The 18,608-nt window shown below is 42.0% G+C and overlaps 1 protein-coding gene across 1 annotated transcript in view; it reads right to left on the reverse strand.

Moving 5' to 3' along the window:
• Nucleotides 1–18,608, reverse strand: part of LRP1B (LDL receptor related protein 1B) — a 631,601-nt gene that overhangs the window by 143,085 nt on the left and 469,908 nt on the right. The window contains exons 56-58 of the mRNA XM_069982660.1: nt 18,022–18,144; nt 17,274–17,455; nt 13,760–13,959 (exon numbers count right to left, since the gene is read on the reverse strand). Coding sequence (XP_069838761.1) covers nt 13,760–13,959; nt 17,274–17,455; nt 18,022–18,144 — 505 coding nt within the window. The remainder of the gene's footprint in view (nt 1–13,759; nt 13,960–17,273; nt 17,456–18,021; nt 18,145–18,608) is intronic.

Here is an 18,608-nt window from a genome sequence, read left to right on the forward strand (position 1 = left end):
CTAAAAATGACATATATGTATTCCAAAGGCTATGCTCACGACACAGGATTTGGCGACTGTCATTGTCGACGGCCATCTAAAATGATATTGTGATTTTTGTTTTTAAACCTGTTTTAGTAAACCACTGGGACCCCATCAGCATTAACTCAATGGTTAACGTAGTTCCTATGAAGCAATGGGGTCCTGAGTTCCAAATGAAGACAACCTCTGCATGGATTGTGCATGTTCTCCCTGCGTGAAGAGTTTTCTCTCATAGTCCAGAAGAGATGTACTCAAAGGCTAATTAGACGTCCCACTTGGACCAAGATGCTGGTGGTGATGTACAGTCCTGCGGAATATATTGATGGTACAGCAAAGAGTTCCACAAGGTAGAATTTCCAACTAGAAATTGATGTGTATATTTTATTCTACATGTACATGTTATAGAGACCATATAAAAAAAAAAAATTATCAGCGGGAGTCTGATTGTTCACTCTGCGCATTCTCACTGAGCTCTTACTACTTTATCGAGGTGACCACATAATGTAAATCTATGGGGCTGTCTTGCTCACATAGACATAGATGGAAGAGAGACATTTGACAACATAGGCTTCTCCCAGCTCGTTCTCCTGATCACTCAAACCTTTAAAAATAAAAACTTGTCTCCACGACATGTCAAAATTTTTTTCTTTTTTTTTGGTGGTAGGTGCACTTAAATTTACTGAAACTTTTTTTTTTTTTTTTTTTTTTTTTAACTTTTAAGGATTTGAGTTTTGTCTGATCCATGGTGTAGTGAGTGACAATCACAAGCATCTAAGTGATTTTATAAGTACAACCAATCTGCCCATACACTTGCAGTGCTATAAATAAGCCCCCATTGTTACCTATTCACTCTGGATGGTGAGAAAGGTTAAAAAGGAACTCCAGCAAAATGAATTTTCTTTTAAATCAGCAGGTCTAAGAAAGTTTTATAGATTTGTAATTTACATCTATTTAAAAATCTCAAGTCTTCCAGTACTTATCAGTTGCTGTATGCCCTACAGGAAGTGATGTATTCTTTCCAGTCTGACACAGTGCTCTTTGCTGGCATCTCTGTACATGACAGAAGGAGAGGTTTTCTATGGGGATATACTGTTGCTCTTAACATTTCCTGACATGGAGAGAGATGGCAGCAGAGAGCACAGTGTCAGACCTGAATGAATACACCCCTTCCTGCAGACCATACAGCAGCTGATTGTCAGGGCCCCGGGGAACAAAGAGACACAGGACAAGTGGGCCCTTTGGCTAAGAACCCCACACTGTCCCTAACTACTTGCAGTGCAGGTCCTAAATGATCGTCCACAACTGGGCGGCGTTCCCTACGCTGCAGTAAGTGCAAAACACAGACAAGACACAGTGCAGGCGAACAAGGTACAATGACAGTAGACAAGGCAAAGTCACACAGAAGGACAGGACCAAGAAGGCAGCGAGGAACCAGTGACCAAACCAATGGAGGACGAAAGCCAGAGATGCAACAAGGTAAACAGAGAACCAAAAGCCAGAGATAGTAGCAAGAAGAACTAAGGACTAAGCAAGGAACACTGAGGACTAAGCAAGGTAAACAGAACCAAAAGACAACAAAAGGCAAAAAGGATTGCAAAGGGATCAGAAAACCAGACAATATGACAAAGGCTGGATCTAGCTGAACAGACCAGCTGGACAAAGCTATCAAGAGCCCAGAGTGAAGGGAGAGACCAAGCTATAAGGGAACAGAAGTCTCAGACTCCAAGCTGATAGGTAGAGCAGCAGAAACACACAAGAGAATCACAGAAAGCTAGAGGTGAAGAGACCTGTCAATCAGAACACAGCAGAGACAATTAGTGAATAGAACATAGCAAGGAAAGTGCAGGGAGAACTGAGAAAACATGGACCGGATCACAGAAGACATAAGCAAAGAACATAATAAAACCAGGAACGGACTAATGCCAAAAGAGCAGTCTTTGGCGCAGAGGTCGGATCTTCACCGCAGAGGGTGACACTGATGCCTTTTCTGGCGCGATCATAACACTGATAAGTACTGGAAGACTTAAGATTTTTAAATAGAATTAATTTACAAATCTGTACAGCTTTCTGATATCAGTTTATTTAAAAAAAAAAAAAAATTGCCTTTGTTTCTCTTTAAATAAATGGGAATAAGCTACTCTACCAAATAATTAAAAAAAAATAATAATAATAATAATAATTGAGGGGAAAAAAAACACTTTACTGTATAGTTTCTGACTTTTTTTTATTGATGGTAAAAACTCGTTCTTGATGATTAATCCACTTTTTGAGGGACAATGCAACAAGGAAAACAAAGTAAAACCTTCACCGCCATAAAACAACTTACGAGAGGCGACAAGATATCCCTGAGCTTTTATAGCGTATGAATATCATCTGCTAAAAAAAGGAGATGGTTCTGGACCTACTGCTGTCATGTCATAATGGAGCTGTGCTACAACATAAAAAGTTTGCTCTCATAAAAGCCTCTGATAATAACAAAAAAATAATAAACTAATGGAAGGTTGGGGGGATACATATATATATTTTCTCCGTTTTATTGGACTTAAATTCACATTCGAGACCTAATTGCCAAAAGTGTCCAGTTAACCACAGGCATCTCCACGGCAAATTAGTATTCTGATGCCAATGTTACTTGCCTAATAACAAGATCTGACTTTCATCCAACACTTTAAATTACTTTTCACCAGTTGACTTGTTATTCAAAGATATACCAAGCAAATCTGTTTAAGTATTCCTGCCGAAGCTTAAACATTAGAAAACATATCAATTTAAGAATATGTACCCGTCTGAAAACCCTCTGTGGGAAACTCTTCCTTTCCTTTAGCAACAATTCTATTAAAAAAAAAAAAAAAGATGTTCTTCGTTAAGAAATCTGGAAGAAAAGTTTGAAGGACAGGAAGTGATGGTGAGAACAATTAAGGCTTCTTTTCGGTGACAGCTCATTCGTATGATGTCACCGTGATGTACGGATCTGCAGTGATTTGTCAAATAGAATTGGGATTGACAGACGTATTATATAAGTGTAATCCTTATGAAGAGCGTTTAATTGGTACCATCGTTTAAGTAAAGGACTTTTGTTTCTTGTGTATTTGCATATGAATATATTGTACATCGTGCCTCAAAGCGCTTTTCAAATATTTTGTAAAATATATGAAAGGACTATACTATTTAAGGGTGGAACCAGAGATTTAAAGATATAGGGAAGGGTCCAAATTTGAGACCTATCCTCCTATTGTAGACTTGAGCGATCAACTTTATCAAGGCTCTGGAAGCATTATTACTAAAAGAGTAGGGATGACCGAACCAGCCGGATTTCTGGTTCGTATGAATCAGAAATCTCGGCGGCTGACTCCCGCTGCCTGCTCCCTCCATGCAGCGGGTGGATATATCGTAAGAAACGCCTGGAAAACTGGGATACAGCCAATGCCAATGGCTGTATCCCAGTTTTCCAGGCGTTCCTTACGATGTATCCACCCGCTGCACGGAAGGAGCAGACAGCGGGAGTCAGCCGCCGAGATTTCTGATTCATACGAACCAGAAATCCGGCTGGTTCGCTCATCTTTATAAAAGAGTAGTAGATGCTTGGAAAAACTTCCAGCAGATGTGGATGATAAATCTTCAGTAAATGGCTATGTTCACACTACGTTTAACAGTGTTTGTTGCATAGCAACGGATACTGTTAAACTGTGGGCTGCCGGGCTGCAATTAGGATGTTCCTGCAGCCCTGTATCGACTGGAGGAATGTTCTTTTTTAACATTGACCTGCGGGCATCATCAGGGGGTGCTTGCTAATCAATTAGCCACTTGAATGTAATATGCGCCCACTGCTGCACATTACATTGTGTGAACAGCTACTATTTCCGGACGTTGGTTACTGGACAGTGTCCCTAAATAATTGGCAGGTATATTATTATTCTAAAGAACGGGTGTTAACATAACATAGTGCGGACACAGCGGGCGGCATTGCATTGACTTGAGTGCAATGCCACCCATGCAGTAAAGAACGGACGCTGATTTCATTGCAATCAGCGTCCATTCTTAATCTAAAAGTTAGGTTGTTTGTACATAGCCAATGAATGTCAACCTGCCTGCAATAAACATATATCTATCCCAAGGGAATAAGAAAGGAAATATTAGGATGGTCAAGATGAACCATCCTTGACCATAAATGGACACCTGTTTAATGAGGGAATGTTTCATCACAGCTTTGCTGCACAAACTGGAAGAAGGTCAGCAGAGACATCTCATTTAGAGGAGAAGTCCGGCTACGGGATTTTTTTTTTTTTTTTAATGCAGGGCCAGTGGGGAAAATAACAAACCTCACCAACCCACCTCTCCCTGTGCCTCTCCAGCGATAGATTAGTGTTAAGGGACCCCTGCCGGGCTCCAGGATATCAATCAGAGCCAACGTTATGACCCAGTTGATGGACAGTCTGCTCAGCCAATCAATGACTGGGATCTGCTGTACCTGATATGAATTAAAGCTTGAAATTTAATCATAATACAGATGCTGTTAGATTACTCTCTTCAAGCTTGCATGCCCATATCTGGGATTGTGGACCACCCAGCGGCATCCAAACTTGGACAGACCAAACTTCATTTCTTAGTACTGTTAGCCTTTCCTATTCAGTAACTACGGAAGTTTTTCTCCAGCCATGAGGAAAAAGTGCGGAGAGAGCATGCTTAGCGAGCACTTCTACCCCTTAGCTCTAGTGAGGACTTGAACACCCAGACTAGAAATTTATCAAAACTTTGGACACAGCTCTAAGACATGTCAAAAGTTCTAGGAACTAACTGTGGCTGGAACCACCAGGGCTAAACTTACCCTGGGTGACACATAACCGGAAAATTTGTTCTCTAACCCAAACATTCCTCTTAGGGTAAATTCACACAGGCGGATCCGCCGAGAGTCTCACGCAGGAAATCCGCAGCTAATCAGCAGCTAATCCGCAATACATGTATTATTCTTCTTATTATTAATACGTGTATTGCGGTTTAGCTGCGGATTAGCTGCGGATTTTGTGCGTGAGACTCCCGGCGGATCCGCCTGTGTGAATTTACCCTGTCACAATGAGCCGCTTCAAGGTCAGTGGCAAGATCCATTGGTAATCCAGAAGTTTAGGTCTCAATGGATACAAATATGCAATGAGACTGTAATATGCGCAACTCCCTTAGAATCCAATAGGGATTGCGCACATTACCACCTCATTGTGTCACCATATCCATGGTGTCTTGAACTTCCCGGATTAGCAATGGATCTCACCGCCGATTAAGAAGTGGCCCATTGTGACAGGTACACTTTAAGAAAATTGTGTGTTATGCTCACGCAAGTATTTTTTTCCACACTTTCTAAAGAGAACTTTTCTTTTCTATGAATTTTACAGTATTATAGAATATTATATCAACACAGAACTATATTTATTGAGTAACTGGTATTATATCTAATGTCAGACGTGCACCAAACCGGAGAAAATAATCTTATAAGTTAGACACATTAGGGAAAAAAATGTTATAAAGCTGATATCCATTATGTCAAAATGTGTTATAATTGTTGGTTTCCGTTGAGTTCCAGCTATGTGCAGTGATTATCATCCTAGCTGTCAAGCCTGCTGGAAAAAAAAGGCAATATAATTCAATGTTTTACTGGTTGAGAAGGATCCCTATGGCAACCGGCTTTACTTTCTGCTTGCCATTAGTTTTTATTGTGTTGTAAACAATAGCACTTTTCTATTGTTATAAAGTAACAACCCATAAAAAACACAACGTCGGCTGTGCAAAAAACAATAAAAAGGATGGCTGGTGCTCGGTCGAAAAAAAATTCATTGATAACTGATGAATAATAAAATTGTTGTCTTTTTCGTTGCCTTTTCGCTAATTGCTTTTAATGCCCGACAACATAATCTCGACCCGCTTGTATGAATCTGTATCAGCCAGATAACGGAAGTAATTAGCTCAGTTCTCTGTTTAGATATTAGTTCAGAAAGTCAATAGACATTAATATATTACAAATAAATCACTATTAGGAACACCGAATATTAGGAACCCAAAACATATCATCTTTGTAACTTTAATTTTTATTTCTTTTTTCGGTCTGTGCCCCCACTGGCAAAACACTATCTTATTTTACAGCCAATAATGAAATTGAATTCAGTGATCTCCACTAGTAGGTAAAAAGTAAATACAATGCTGAAATGTCTATTGTGCTGCCTGGGCCAAGATGAGCAGCTTTCACATTAATGTTAGAAAAGCCCAGGCAGCTGTTACTAAACTAAGAGCGAATCCAGGGATTTCTGGGAAGGAGTAGTGATGTCATTGATCATTTATAGGACCGGGCGGAATACAAAATTCAGGTTTAAATGAGGATGGGAGCTGATATCAGATAACTGCAAAGGAGAGATGATCAAATCTCTTTGGTGTAAATAAAATTTGTTCAGAATTTCCCAACAATTTGGCTATTAAACCAATCGTACTGTATGAGTTTTTTTTTGTTTTTGTTTTAGAGGAATCTCTAAACAATCCTTCCAATATCACTACTCAGCAGCTAATCTCCTGCCTTGTACATTGTGTTTTATACAGTGCTACTACTACAACTACTACTATTACTGCTATCCATACACAGCCACACATCTCTTGCCTTGTTTATTGTGTTCTATACAGTGCTGCTATTATTATCACCACCACTACTACTACTGCTGCTGCTGCTACTACTACTACTGCTACTGCTGCTGCTGCTGCTACTACTACTACTACTAACACTACTACTACTACTACTACTACTACTACTACTACTACTACTACTACTACTGCTGCTACTACTACTACTACTACTGCCACTACTACTACCACTACCCCGACACAGCCTTGTCCATCATGTTCTATACCATACTACTACTACCACCACTACTACTTGTCCATCATGTTCTATACTGTACTACTACTACTAATTGGTTGGTACTGGCACTAAAAAGGCAACTACTGCTGGTGGTATGGGAACCCTGGGAAGTAGGGGGCTGTTTTAAGCTTGCCTCCCCCCTCCCCCAATGTTGCCTGTGTTGGCAAAGTGGAGTCATGAAAATGGATGAGCAAACATAGAAAACTGTTGGAAGAAGGAGACCACCAGGTCCATCTAATCTGCCCTCGTCTTACAATAAGAATTTTTTAAAAAGAAACATGACTATAAGATCTCATCAGTTTCCAGGGTGCATCTTCCTCAGCCACTGGGTGATTCAGACGGTTTCCCAACCCATTAAGTCCTAGGCATTAGTTGTAATGTACACGGTGACTTTGGTAAAGTTTTGGCAGACAATTGCCTTTGCTAACGGTGTGTATTAATCTGCGCTTAAATGTCATTACTCTGAGTTTTCCTGATACATAACATTTGCTGAGTCTCAGCAGACTTCCCTCAATTCAGTTAAAACATCTGCTTAAAATGCACAGCAATTTGGTAAACAGGAAATCCGAAAAGCAGGGGACTTGAAAGCAGAACAATTTAGAGTCCCATAAGCCCGGGGACCGACACATCTCAGCGTTACATCATTCAACTTACAATGACAGCAGAATGTAAATGAAGTTATAAGAGATGTCAAGGTTTGTGCAATATTAAAGTCTACCAGGGACCTGCTCGCAGCAGAGGGGACATCGTCCTGGCAGGATCTAAACACATTAGGATTAAAATTACTTAGTCCATCAGGAACTAGTGACAGTTCTTGTACCTATGGCTCCGGTGATGTAATTATTGATTACTCTATAAAACTTAACTCTTTGCATATTCCTTTAGAGGTCTGATATTATATGTACTACACTGAGTGTCGAGTACTACTATTACAACCATCAATACTTGTTTGTATTATTGTTTCTTCTTTTATTATTATTATTAGAAATAATTTTTTCTCCCCCCCTTTTTCTTTTTTTTTTTTTTAGCTCTGTGTCATCCCAAATTGCTGGCAGGCTATAGTGCGGGCAAGTGAAGTAACTTCTAGGTGGGGTGCTCAGCTCTAATAAATTCAGTAGTATAAGAATCCAGAAAAAAATAAATAGAGCGGCACTCTCCACCATGTAAGTGAAAACATCACTGCTTGTTTATTTCATCTGTCCATGTCGGCATACACAATTCAGCAGCTAAGACGCAGACAACTTATGATGTTAACAGGTACGTAGCAAAAAAGTTGTTTGCGCCTTTCTGTCCTGCGTTTATTCCTTGCTCCGCTTCATTTTGTGAGTCCATGCTTTCCACTTCCATAGTGGTAGCTTTATATCCTTTTTATAGCAGAGTGCTCAGATATAAAAAGTTCCAAATTCACAAGACTTCAGGCAGACATAGACCGGCATAGCATGCTTATTGTGTTACCGGAAAATATAGCTCCCATGTCTGCTTGAAATCTTGTGAATTTATAACTTTTTTATACCTGTGCACGCTGCTATAAAAAGGATATAAAGCTACCACTATGGAAGTGGAAAGCATGGACTCAGAGCAAGGAATAAACGCAGGACGAAAAGACGCAAAATTTATTTTGCTATGTACAGTACCTGTTACCAATATGAGTTGTATGCATCTTACCTGCTGAATTGGGTATGTCAACATGGACAGATGAAATAAACAAGCACTGATGTTTTCATGTACATGGTGGTGAGTGCTGCTTCATTTCTACTTTTTTTCTGGATTATTATACCTATAAAATGGCATAAGAAAATTTGTTTGCATAAACAATATATTTCTGCCGAAAAATTTTAACTTTTGCCTGGTCTTTGCCCTGCTCACTAGGTTGGCAGGCAGGGGGGCATGGCATAGTACAAAGGGGGTATGCCCATTATTTCAGTTTATGATCTTGTAATAATGCTGATGCATCTCTAGACTGCAGAACCAAGAATGACATTTAGCATCCTAATACTGGATTCCAGGGCTCATATACACCTAGGACTTATGGTAGGACATGTATGGTAGTCATACAAGGAAATCATATAAGCTTGTATCAATGTCAGAAGTAATAATACAAATGTCAACTCAACATGACATTAAAGGGGTTGTCCGGCGATAAAAAATTATTCACAGAATAACACACATTACAAAGTTATACAACTTTGTAATGTATGTTATGTCTGTGAATGGCCCCCTTCCCCGTGTCCCACCACCCCCCACCTGTGTACCCGGAAGTGTGGTACGCTATACATACCTGTCACGTGCCGACCACGGTCTCCGATCCTCAGCAATGACGTCTTCTTCGGGCGGCCAGCGGATCTTCCCGAGTGCTGGCCGCCCTCTGCAGCGTCATCCGAAGCTCAGCCGCGATTGGCTGAGCATAACTGTGCTAAGCCAATCGTGGCTGAGCGGCTGATGACGCTGCAGAGGGCGGCCAGCACTTGGGAAGATCCGCTGGCCGCCCGAAGAAGACGTCACTGCTGAGGATCAGAGACCGTGGTCGGCACGTGACAGGTATGTATAGCGCACCACACTTCCGGGTACACGGGTGGGGGGTGGTGGGACACGGGGAAGGGGGCCATTCACAGACATAACATACATTACAAAGTTGTATAACTTTGTAATGTGTGTTATTCTGTGAATATTTTTTTATCGCCGGACAACCCCTTTAACCCGTTGTAGTAGTGAACAGGATGGTTAAATAATGTACAAATAACAAAGAGGAAGAATACAACAGAAAAAACAACAAAACACTATCTCAATGAAATTAGGTTTTGAAAACTAGATCGAGAGAACTTAATACGCAAAAATACTGAAATTCTAAAAAGTTACTCTCCAAGTAAAAGGAAATCACAGGTGAACATAGAGCATGAAACAGACATTAAATCATATCAAGAAACATGCAGCACATAGCTGGGCTAGTAAGACTATATAGCTTGAGTAAAAGGGGAGTAAAAGGGAAATAAAAAGGGAACACCAACCAAAGCTGGGAAAACAAGGCATAGATTCAAATGACTTCACTTAAAAAGACAGAAGAAGATGACATGGTAGGAGAATTCCCACTAGCTGCAGTGCTTACAGGGCCGGGACAAAGGGTAGTCAGGGGTAGGTGATAGCCTAGGGCGCCATCTGGTGGTGAATGATAAGTGTCCACACAGTGAGTGGCCTTGCATTATATTAAATGCATGGCCACTCACTACAGGAGCAGAGACTGATGTTCCAGGAATATGTGCAGAAGCAGGGACTCCAGTTTGACACCGGACTCCCTGCTCCTGCACTGTACAGGCGCCCCTGCTGTCAGCTGTGTATGTGTCCTTATAAGGGCGCACACACAGCTGACAGGAAGCTCAGAGCAGGCAGCGATCAGTTCTCTGCTCTGTGCCATTCACTTCTGGATGGCAGGCTGTGTTAGGGCTGCGATCTAGAAGTGATCTGGAGCAGCCAGTTATGCCTTCCTGGTCAGGCTTGTCCATGAGATCTGTGAGCAGCCTGAAGAAGGAAGCATCCAAAGGCCACAGCAGTATGGGAACGATTGGTGAGGTGAGTAGATGGCTTATTTTTTTTTTACTTATCCGGGAAGTGGCGAAGACACAGGGGGACATTGGAGGGGGCAAAGGAGGGGGATTATGAGGAGAGAGGACAGGGACTACAGGGGGATTATGAGGACAGAGGAGAGGGACTACAGCATTTTATAGTGTGGAAGTGCAGAAGGGATCTCAAAGTGTCAGGGCAAAATGGAAGTATTTACAGCATAGAGAAGGGAAAGGGTTAGTTACTGTGTAGATGTCAGATAGCGGGAACTGTTCACGCTGGGGCACTATGGATGAGGTACGGTATAGGGGTGAGGAGAGTGTTGATAAATTGTGGAGCCTAAAATGTCTGTCCGATAGATGCTGCGGGGACAAGTCATGGCTAACAGAAGTCTCCATGATGGAGCCGGATCTGAACGAAGAAGAAAAGAGAAAGTGAACGGCTCTGATGAGAGGAGACATCACCTGTGAGTCACTGTATGTAACTGCACCCTGTTTGTTATACTGTCACTGTGTGTGTGTGTGTGTGTGGGGGGGGGGGTGTTAATGCTGGACTTTGTACAGGGGTACTTGTATTATTCAGTCATTAAGCAGTGCGTTCAAGATATTATTTTTCCTTTGTGTAGTGGTAATATTTAGTCACTATGGGGTGGTGATATGTGTGTGTGGGGGGCTATACACCGTGAGGGGCTATACACTGTGGAGGCTGTACACTATGTGAATATATATGTCTTTTTTATGCAGGGGAGGGTTCCATTTGCCTTCTCTGCCTAAGGCACCAAAACTCCTTGTCCCGGCGCTGGGTGCTTATGCTACACTGTCTAAGATCATCCAGAGACTAGCTGGAACAGTCATGTGCCTGTATAAGGGACTGTGGACCAGAGATGCTAAAACTACGGGGATTCTGAAGGTCTATATAAACTTTTTGCTAAACTGTGTCATTGGCAGGTGAACATTTTTTTTCACATAGATTAGAATTTTAATAAGGTTTAAAAATATATTGTGGATTTCACAAGTAGTTGCTTATAATAACATGCACTAAGAGAATATGCAAGTTGTTGTCTCCTACTGCGTGGCTGACACCTTTTTTTGCCTATGTAAATATTGTGATTTTATATTAAAACTGACAGATTTAAAAATAAATAAACTTTTGGGCATTCATGAAAAGCCTTACATCTACCGAAAACTGTTTCTTTCCTCATTGGTTTTATTTCACAGATCCCCCAAGGTCCATTACTAAGCCAAAGCTAAAGCCTGTGCTGACCTTCACTACGTGAGCATAGAGAAGAAATGGCATATGAACTAGTGTGCTCTATAGGAAATAATGAAAAATTACTCAATCAACTCAAGTATGCGCCAGTCTGACCGTTCGGCATTTGAATACCGGTAGCTGAAGAAGTTGCATGCAGCCCAAGGCAGTCCGGGAAAACATGAATACAGCCTATGGCCTATGACTGTATCCATGTTTTCCAGGACGCCTTAGGGCTGCATCCAACTTCTTCAGCCACTGATATTCAAATGCCGAATAATTGGACTTGAGCATACTCGAGTTGCGCTCATCTCTATAAATAATATTATCGATATCCACTGTATTACACAGGATAGAATATTTGGCAATGTACAATATTTCCTATGATTTTTCCCAAATAATCATGCAAGTGCTACCTGAAGGCCAAGGTGAGAACAGCGTCTAAGGCTGCCTTCACACACAACGGATCCGCAGCGGATTTCACAATGTAAATTCACAGAGAAATCAGCTGCGGATCCATTGCCATTTCATCCCTAAGAGAATACTTACTCGACGCAGGATTGACATCCCGCTACAAGTATGTACTGTAAGTTACCCCCCACCACCACCACCACCAGCTGGAGCATACAGCACCTTCAGGGGTTTCCACCTTCTGCTTGTCCCGCTCAGCCAATCAGTGATCTGCCCCGCCACAGCCACTGATTGGATGAGCGGGACGTCAAGCCGGGAACCCCCAAAGCAAGCCGGAGTGGGGAGCAGGTGATGTATGTTCCGGCCGCGGAGGGTTCACTCCTATCTATTCTCATAGGGTTTAACTGGCAATGGATCAGCAGCGGATTTCGCTGCAAATTCGCAGTGTGAAATCCTCTGCGGATCCGGTTTGTGAAGACACCTGTCATGATTGTGCCTGAAAAGACATTAGTGCCACCCTCTGCGGTGAAGATCTGACCTTTGTGCCAAAGGCTGCGCTTTTGGCATCAAATCCGTGCCTGGTTTTATTCTGTTCTTTGTCTTTGTCTTCTGTGATCCGGTCCATGTTTTCTCAGTTCTCCCTGCACTTTCTTTGCTGTGGTCTATTCAAGAATTGTCTCTGCTGTCTTCTGATTGACAGGTCTCTTCACCTCTGGCTTTCTGTGATTCTCTTGTGTGTTTCTCCTGCTCTACCTATCAGCTTGGAGTCCGGGACTTCTGTTCCCTTATAGCTTGGTCTCTCCCTTCACTCTGGGCTCTTGATAACTTTGTCCAGTTTGTCTGTTCAGCTAGATCCAGCCTTTGTCATATTGTCTGGTTTCCTGATCCCTTTGCCAGCCTTTTTGCCTTTCCTTGTCTTTTGGTTCTGTTTACCTTGCTTAGTCCCCAGTGTTCCTTGCCTTGTCCTTAGTTCTTCTTGATACTATCTCCGGCTTTTGGTTCTCTGTTTACCTTGTTGCATCTCTGGCTTTCATCCTCCATTGGTTTGATCCCCGGTTCCTTGCTTCCTTCTTGGTCCTGTCCTTCTGTGTGACTTTGCCTTGTCTACTGTCATTGTACCTTGTTCGCCTGCACTGTGTCTTGTCTGCGTTTTGCACTTACTGCAGCATAGGGAACGCTGCCCAGTTGTGGACGATCATTTAGGATCTGCACTGCAAGTAGGTAGGGACAGTGTGGGGGTCTTAGCCATAGGGCCCATTTGTCCTGTGTCTCTTTGTTCCCCGGGGCCCTGACAACACCTTTAAGGAGATATGTCAAAAGTTTTGACTGGTCAAGATCTAGGTAGATCCCCACTGATTACTTGAGCAACCCAAGAGAAGCGCTTCCCTCCCCAACTTGTAGCTCCCATCATTCTAGCGATTAAAGGGCTTCTCAATAACTGGACCTCAACCATAAAAACTTTTGACATGTCTCTATATAACAACAATAATATTTCTTGCAAGGTCAGTCTTTTTAAGCAAACCTTCATGCTTATTCTGACCAGATAATGTTGCTCTTTTATATTAATATAATGGTAAACGCGGTGAAAAGACACAACAGGGCACGGGGGTCTTGCCAAGCGGTGTAACCTACCTTTGTGTCGACGGAATCCATCCATGTCTGAGAATTCAATATGATTCTCATCGGCCCAGTAAATTCGTTTGTTGACATAATCTATTGTCAAAGCTGTCGGTCTGGAAATCATCGTTTCTATGACAACACTTTGATTGGATCCATCCATCCCAACGCGTCCAACGTGAGGATACTCGCAGCAGTCTATCCAGTACAAATACCTAGCAGAGTTAATAAACAAGATGTTTACCTCAGTTTCCAAATGTTTATTCTGCATGGACGTTCCCTGTATGAGGCAAAGGTGAAAGCGGCTGCTATAATATCTACTGAACTACAGGGATTCAGCACCGACTCCTTACACCAGTCAATAACATTTATGCTTTTGCATGTCATAGGATTCAAACAAGCCAAGAAATAATATAATTTTTTTTTTCTGCACCCACCAACTTGTTTTGAGTAAATATGTTCAGCTCTCAAAAACATTCGATAGCCCCATAGAGAATGAATGGAGGCTAAGCAGGTGCGGTGGGTGCTACACTTTTTGCGGGGGTGTTTGTGTCCCAGTTTTCAGGATAGGTGGGGGAACCAGTGATTAGACTCCCAACGATGAGCTTATTCTCTTCCTCTCACCTTGTGGTCATGGCAGGATACACCTTCTGCAGGTAGGCCATCCTCTTCTGACACAAGCCAGGGTATGGAATTCTGAAAGTGCTGAAGACTGCATTGTAAATGTATAACAATGGAGTATATGGCACTTCCAGGAGTTCAGTATCCTGACTTGTGTAGGAAGAAGACCATCTACCTTGGCATATACTGTCATGGCCGCCTTTATTAGAAAATTTCTTCATTTAAACGTTAAAGTGTCCTCCTAATAGGACCCTCAGCTAACAGTTTTAATCTGCAGGAAAACATAACAGTAAAGCCCCTATTACACGGGACGACTGAGAGGAGCAAAAAAGTGCTGTCAGTGCTCATTTGCTCCTTGTTTCCTGCTCGCCACCGCCGCTATTATACACGTCGGCAGCGAGTGGATGAGTACAGGGGGGCCACGGTGAGCTGCCTGGGTGATCGCTAGATCGCAGCCAATAAAAGATAGCAGCAGTCTGCTGCCGCCGCTCCTGTTCCACAGAGCGACGGCAGCAGATCGCTGCTATATCAGTCGCTTGTTTTTCAACACGATGTCGGCTGATAGTTGCCCTCTATTCCACGGGACGGTTATCGGCTGTGACAGCCGATATCGTCCGAATATGGCTGACAATCGTTCCGTGGAATAGGGCCTCAGGGTAGCTTCACATGTACCGTATTGCGTGGGTTTTCTGCTGCTGATCCGCAGCGGATCCACAGAAGATTTGACTAAATAAATGAACACAGCATCAAATCTGCACCATCACGGATCCGCAGCAGTTTTAACCCCTTAAGGACCGGGGCAATTTTGATTTTTGCGTTTTTTCCTCCTTGTGCATAAAAGGCCATAGCAGTTGCATTTTTTCACCTAGAAACCCACACAAGCCCTTATTTTTTGCGCCACTTATTGTACTTTGCAATGACAGGCTTAATTTTTGCATAAAGTACACTGCGAAACCAGAAAAAAAATTCAATATGTGGTGAAATTTAAAAAACAACACATTTTGTGTATTTAGTGGATATGTGTTTTTACGCTGTTCGCCCTGGGGTAAAATTGACTTGTTATGTATGTTCCACAAGTCGTTACGATTAAAACGATATATAACATGTATAACTTTTATATTATGTGATGGCCTGTAAAAAATTAAAACCATTGTTTACAAATATATGTTCCTTAAAATTGTTTCTATTCCCAGGCTTATAACGCTTTTATCCTTTGGTCTATGGGGCTGTGTGAGGTGTCATTTTTTGCGCCATAATGTTTACTTTCTATCGGTACCTTGATTGCGCATATACCGCTTTTTGATCGCTTTTTATTAACATTTTTCTGGTTTTGATGTGACCAAAAATGCGCAATTTTGCACTTTGGGATTTTTTTTGCGCTTACGCCGTTTACTGTGCTAGATCAGGAATGTGATTAATTAATAGTTTGGGCGATTACGCACGCGGCGATAGCAAACATGTTTATTTATTTATTTACTTTTATTAAAAACCTGGGAAAAGGGGGGTGATTCTGACTTTTATTAGGGGAGGGGGCTTTTTATTAATAACAACCCTTTTTTTTTTTACTTTTACACTTATACTAGAAGCCCCTCTAGGGGATTTCTAGTATAAGTGCTTTGATCTCTCATAGAGATCTCTGCAGCATAGATATGCTGCAGAGATCCATGAGATAGGCACTCGTTTACTTCCGGCTGCTGCAGCCGGAAGTAAACGAGTGCCGAGCCGGGGACGGCGCCATCTTGCAGCGGTCCCCGGCCGGCTTCAGTAACGGAGATCGCTCCGTTGTCCCGGAGGAGCGATCTCCCCACTAGACACCAGGGATGACGCTGCAAACGGTAATCGGATGCAGCTGTCAACTTTGACAGCTGCATCCAAATACTGTATTAGCGGGCACGGCGGACCGTGCCCGCTAATACCTGCGGTCCTGGGCTACAAGCGGCACCCGGGACCGGCGTGGTCCAGAGAGCGGCCGCCGCGTGGCCCCGCTCTGAACGTCCTTAACGACCGCAGGGCGTAAATATACGCCCGCAGTCGTTAAGGGGTTAAAGCGACTCTGTACCCACAATCTGACCCCCCCAAACCACTTGTACCATCAGATAGCTGCTTTTAATCCAAGATCTGTCCTGCGATCCGTTCGGAAGGTGATGCAGTTATTGTCCTAAAAAAATACTTTTAAACTTGAAGCCCTGTGCCAAACGGGAGTATCTGTGCCCTAACTTTTCACAACCTCTCTGCCCCTCCTCCCTGCCCTCCTCATCACTAGGAATGCTCCACGCAGATTGCCTCCTATTTCCCACCTGTCTTAGCCCGCCACATGGGATGGATCGTTAAGGACCTGTGCAATGTTTAGCATGGAAAAAATGTTTCAGTGGCATTCCTAATGATGAAGAGGGTGGGGAGGAGGGACGGAGGGGGTGGTGCAAGGTTAGGGCACAGATACTCCCGTTTGGCACAGGCTTCAAGTTTAAAAGTATTTTTGTTAGGACAATAACTGCATCACCTGCTGAAAGGACCACAGGACAGATCTTGGATTAAAAGCAGCTATCTGAAGGTACAAGTGGTTTGGGGGAGGGGGGGGTCAGATTGTGGGTACAGAGTCACTTTAATGGTGCAGATTTGATGCTGTGTTCATTCATTTAGTCAAATCAGCAAATTGTACAGTGCGGATTTACAGCGATACGTTACGTGTGAAGCTACCCCTCAAGTTCGATAACATTTTTATCTTAATTTCTGACTACCAGCAGGTGCCACTAGAAGAAGCATGGGATCCACTCGTACACTTTTTATACATTGTGCTTATACAGGGTTAGACAAGCGTCTGCATATTATATCATTTACAAAAAATTGGCTATAGTAGTTGAATGCATTTGAGCAACAGAACAAAATTTGGAAGAACTCCGAGCCATACCTTGTTTGTGGATCCAACGATAAGTCTCTTAAAAACTTTATCTTTTTGCTAACAAGTATGGTGGGGTATAAGCCACTGAGCTTGGACACTTCGATAACCCGCTTCTCTGTATCAAACCAATAGAGGTTCTTCCCAATCCAGTCCACAGCAAGTGCGTTGGGTATAGCTGTGTTATGTACTACCTTAAAGAGAAGCACAAGAGTCCTAAGTAGGTGTCAGTATAAGAAGCAAAATCTTTGGAGGATGATTCTGCCTTTTAAAGCTTGGTCAAAGATCAAGAGAGCCATCTTTATTAGAAGAGAAAAACCTTTTAATAAGGCAGTTTTTCTTGAAAATACTTTTCTTGCATTTATACTTTTTACTTATTTTATTGTTGTGTCAAATTCTTTAATGCAATTTGCAAACTATATTTAATTGGAAAAAAAAAGAAAAAAAAAACTCATCTGAAAAAAAAAGTCCCCAAAAACTGGAATATTTTAAAGGAGTCTTTAAATAGACAGTAAAGTTACAGTCCAGGCCCTAATTAGGAATAAAGAAAACTAAGGCAATATCGCAACTGTGTTTCTTTAAACCATGTTGTTCTGTAAGAGTCCTGAACCAATGATCCTATGAAGTTTCGTGGGGAATCAGTAATCAGATGCAGAGCTTGTGCAGAGCCTATACAATGTACTTCTATAGTTAAACAGCCCGATAATAATTTAAGTATTATATATCTATGTGCTTAGACTCCCTACTGGTTGTGCCGTACCTTCACGTCGCTGCCATTCACAAACATACGATTAACACGGCTTCCGTTGGATCTGCTGGAATCAATCCAATAGACAACCTCTTCTCTGTAATCAAAGTCCATTGCAATTGCATTGTTTAATCCCTGACAAAGAATACAATCATTCTGATAATGTTGTTAAGCTGCCAGTAAATGGAAGGGCACAATTACACATATAGGATGACATATGGTTTAGGAAAAATACAGTGTGATACAAATAGGCATGTCTTCATTTGACAACATTCATCATGATACAATGTATACGTTTTAGGTAATAAGCAGATTTATGCACAGATAATAAGCCGAGATGTAGCAGGTGTTCAATTGTCGCCTAACAGTGGGTGTTGTTATTTCTTTGGTTATGGCGCCTGAGTACAGCACATCGCAAACATTACAGAATATATAATTGGCTGCAGATTAAGTTTCTACCACCAGGTGGCGGTGTGTCTTACAATACCATTTTACATTTTACTGAATAGCACAACGTGTGGTCAGATAGGGTATTGCAAAGAAAATGTGTCAATAGAAAAACTCTGTTGAAAAATTATATATATATATATATATATATA

Source organism: Dendropsophus ebraccatus, chromosome 9 (genome assembly GCF_027789765.1).
Source record: "Dendropsophus ebraccatus isolate aDenEbr1 chromosome 9, aDenEbr1.pat, whole genome shotgun sequence".
NCBI lineage: Eukaryota > Metazoa > Chordata > Amphibia > Anura > Hylidae > Dendropsophus > Dendropsophus ebraccatus.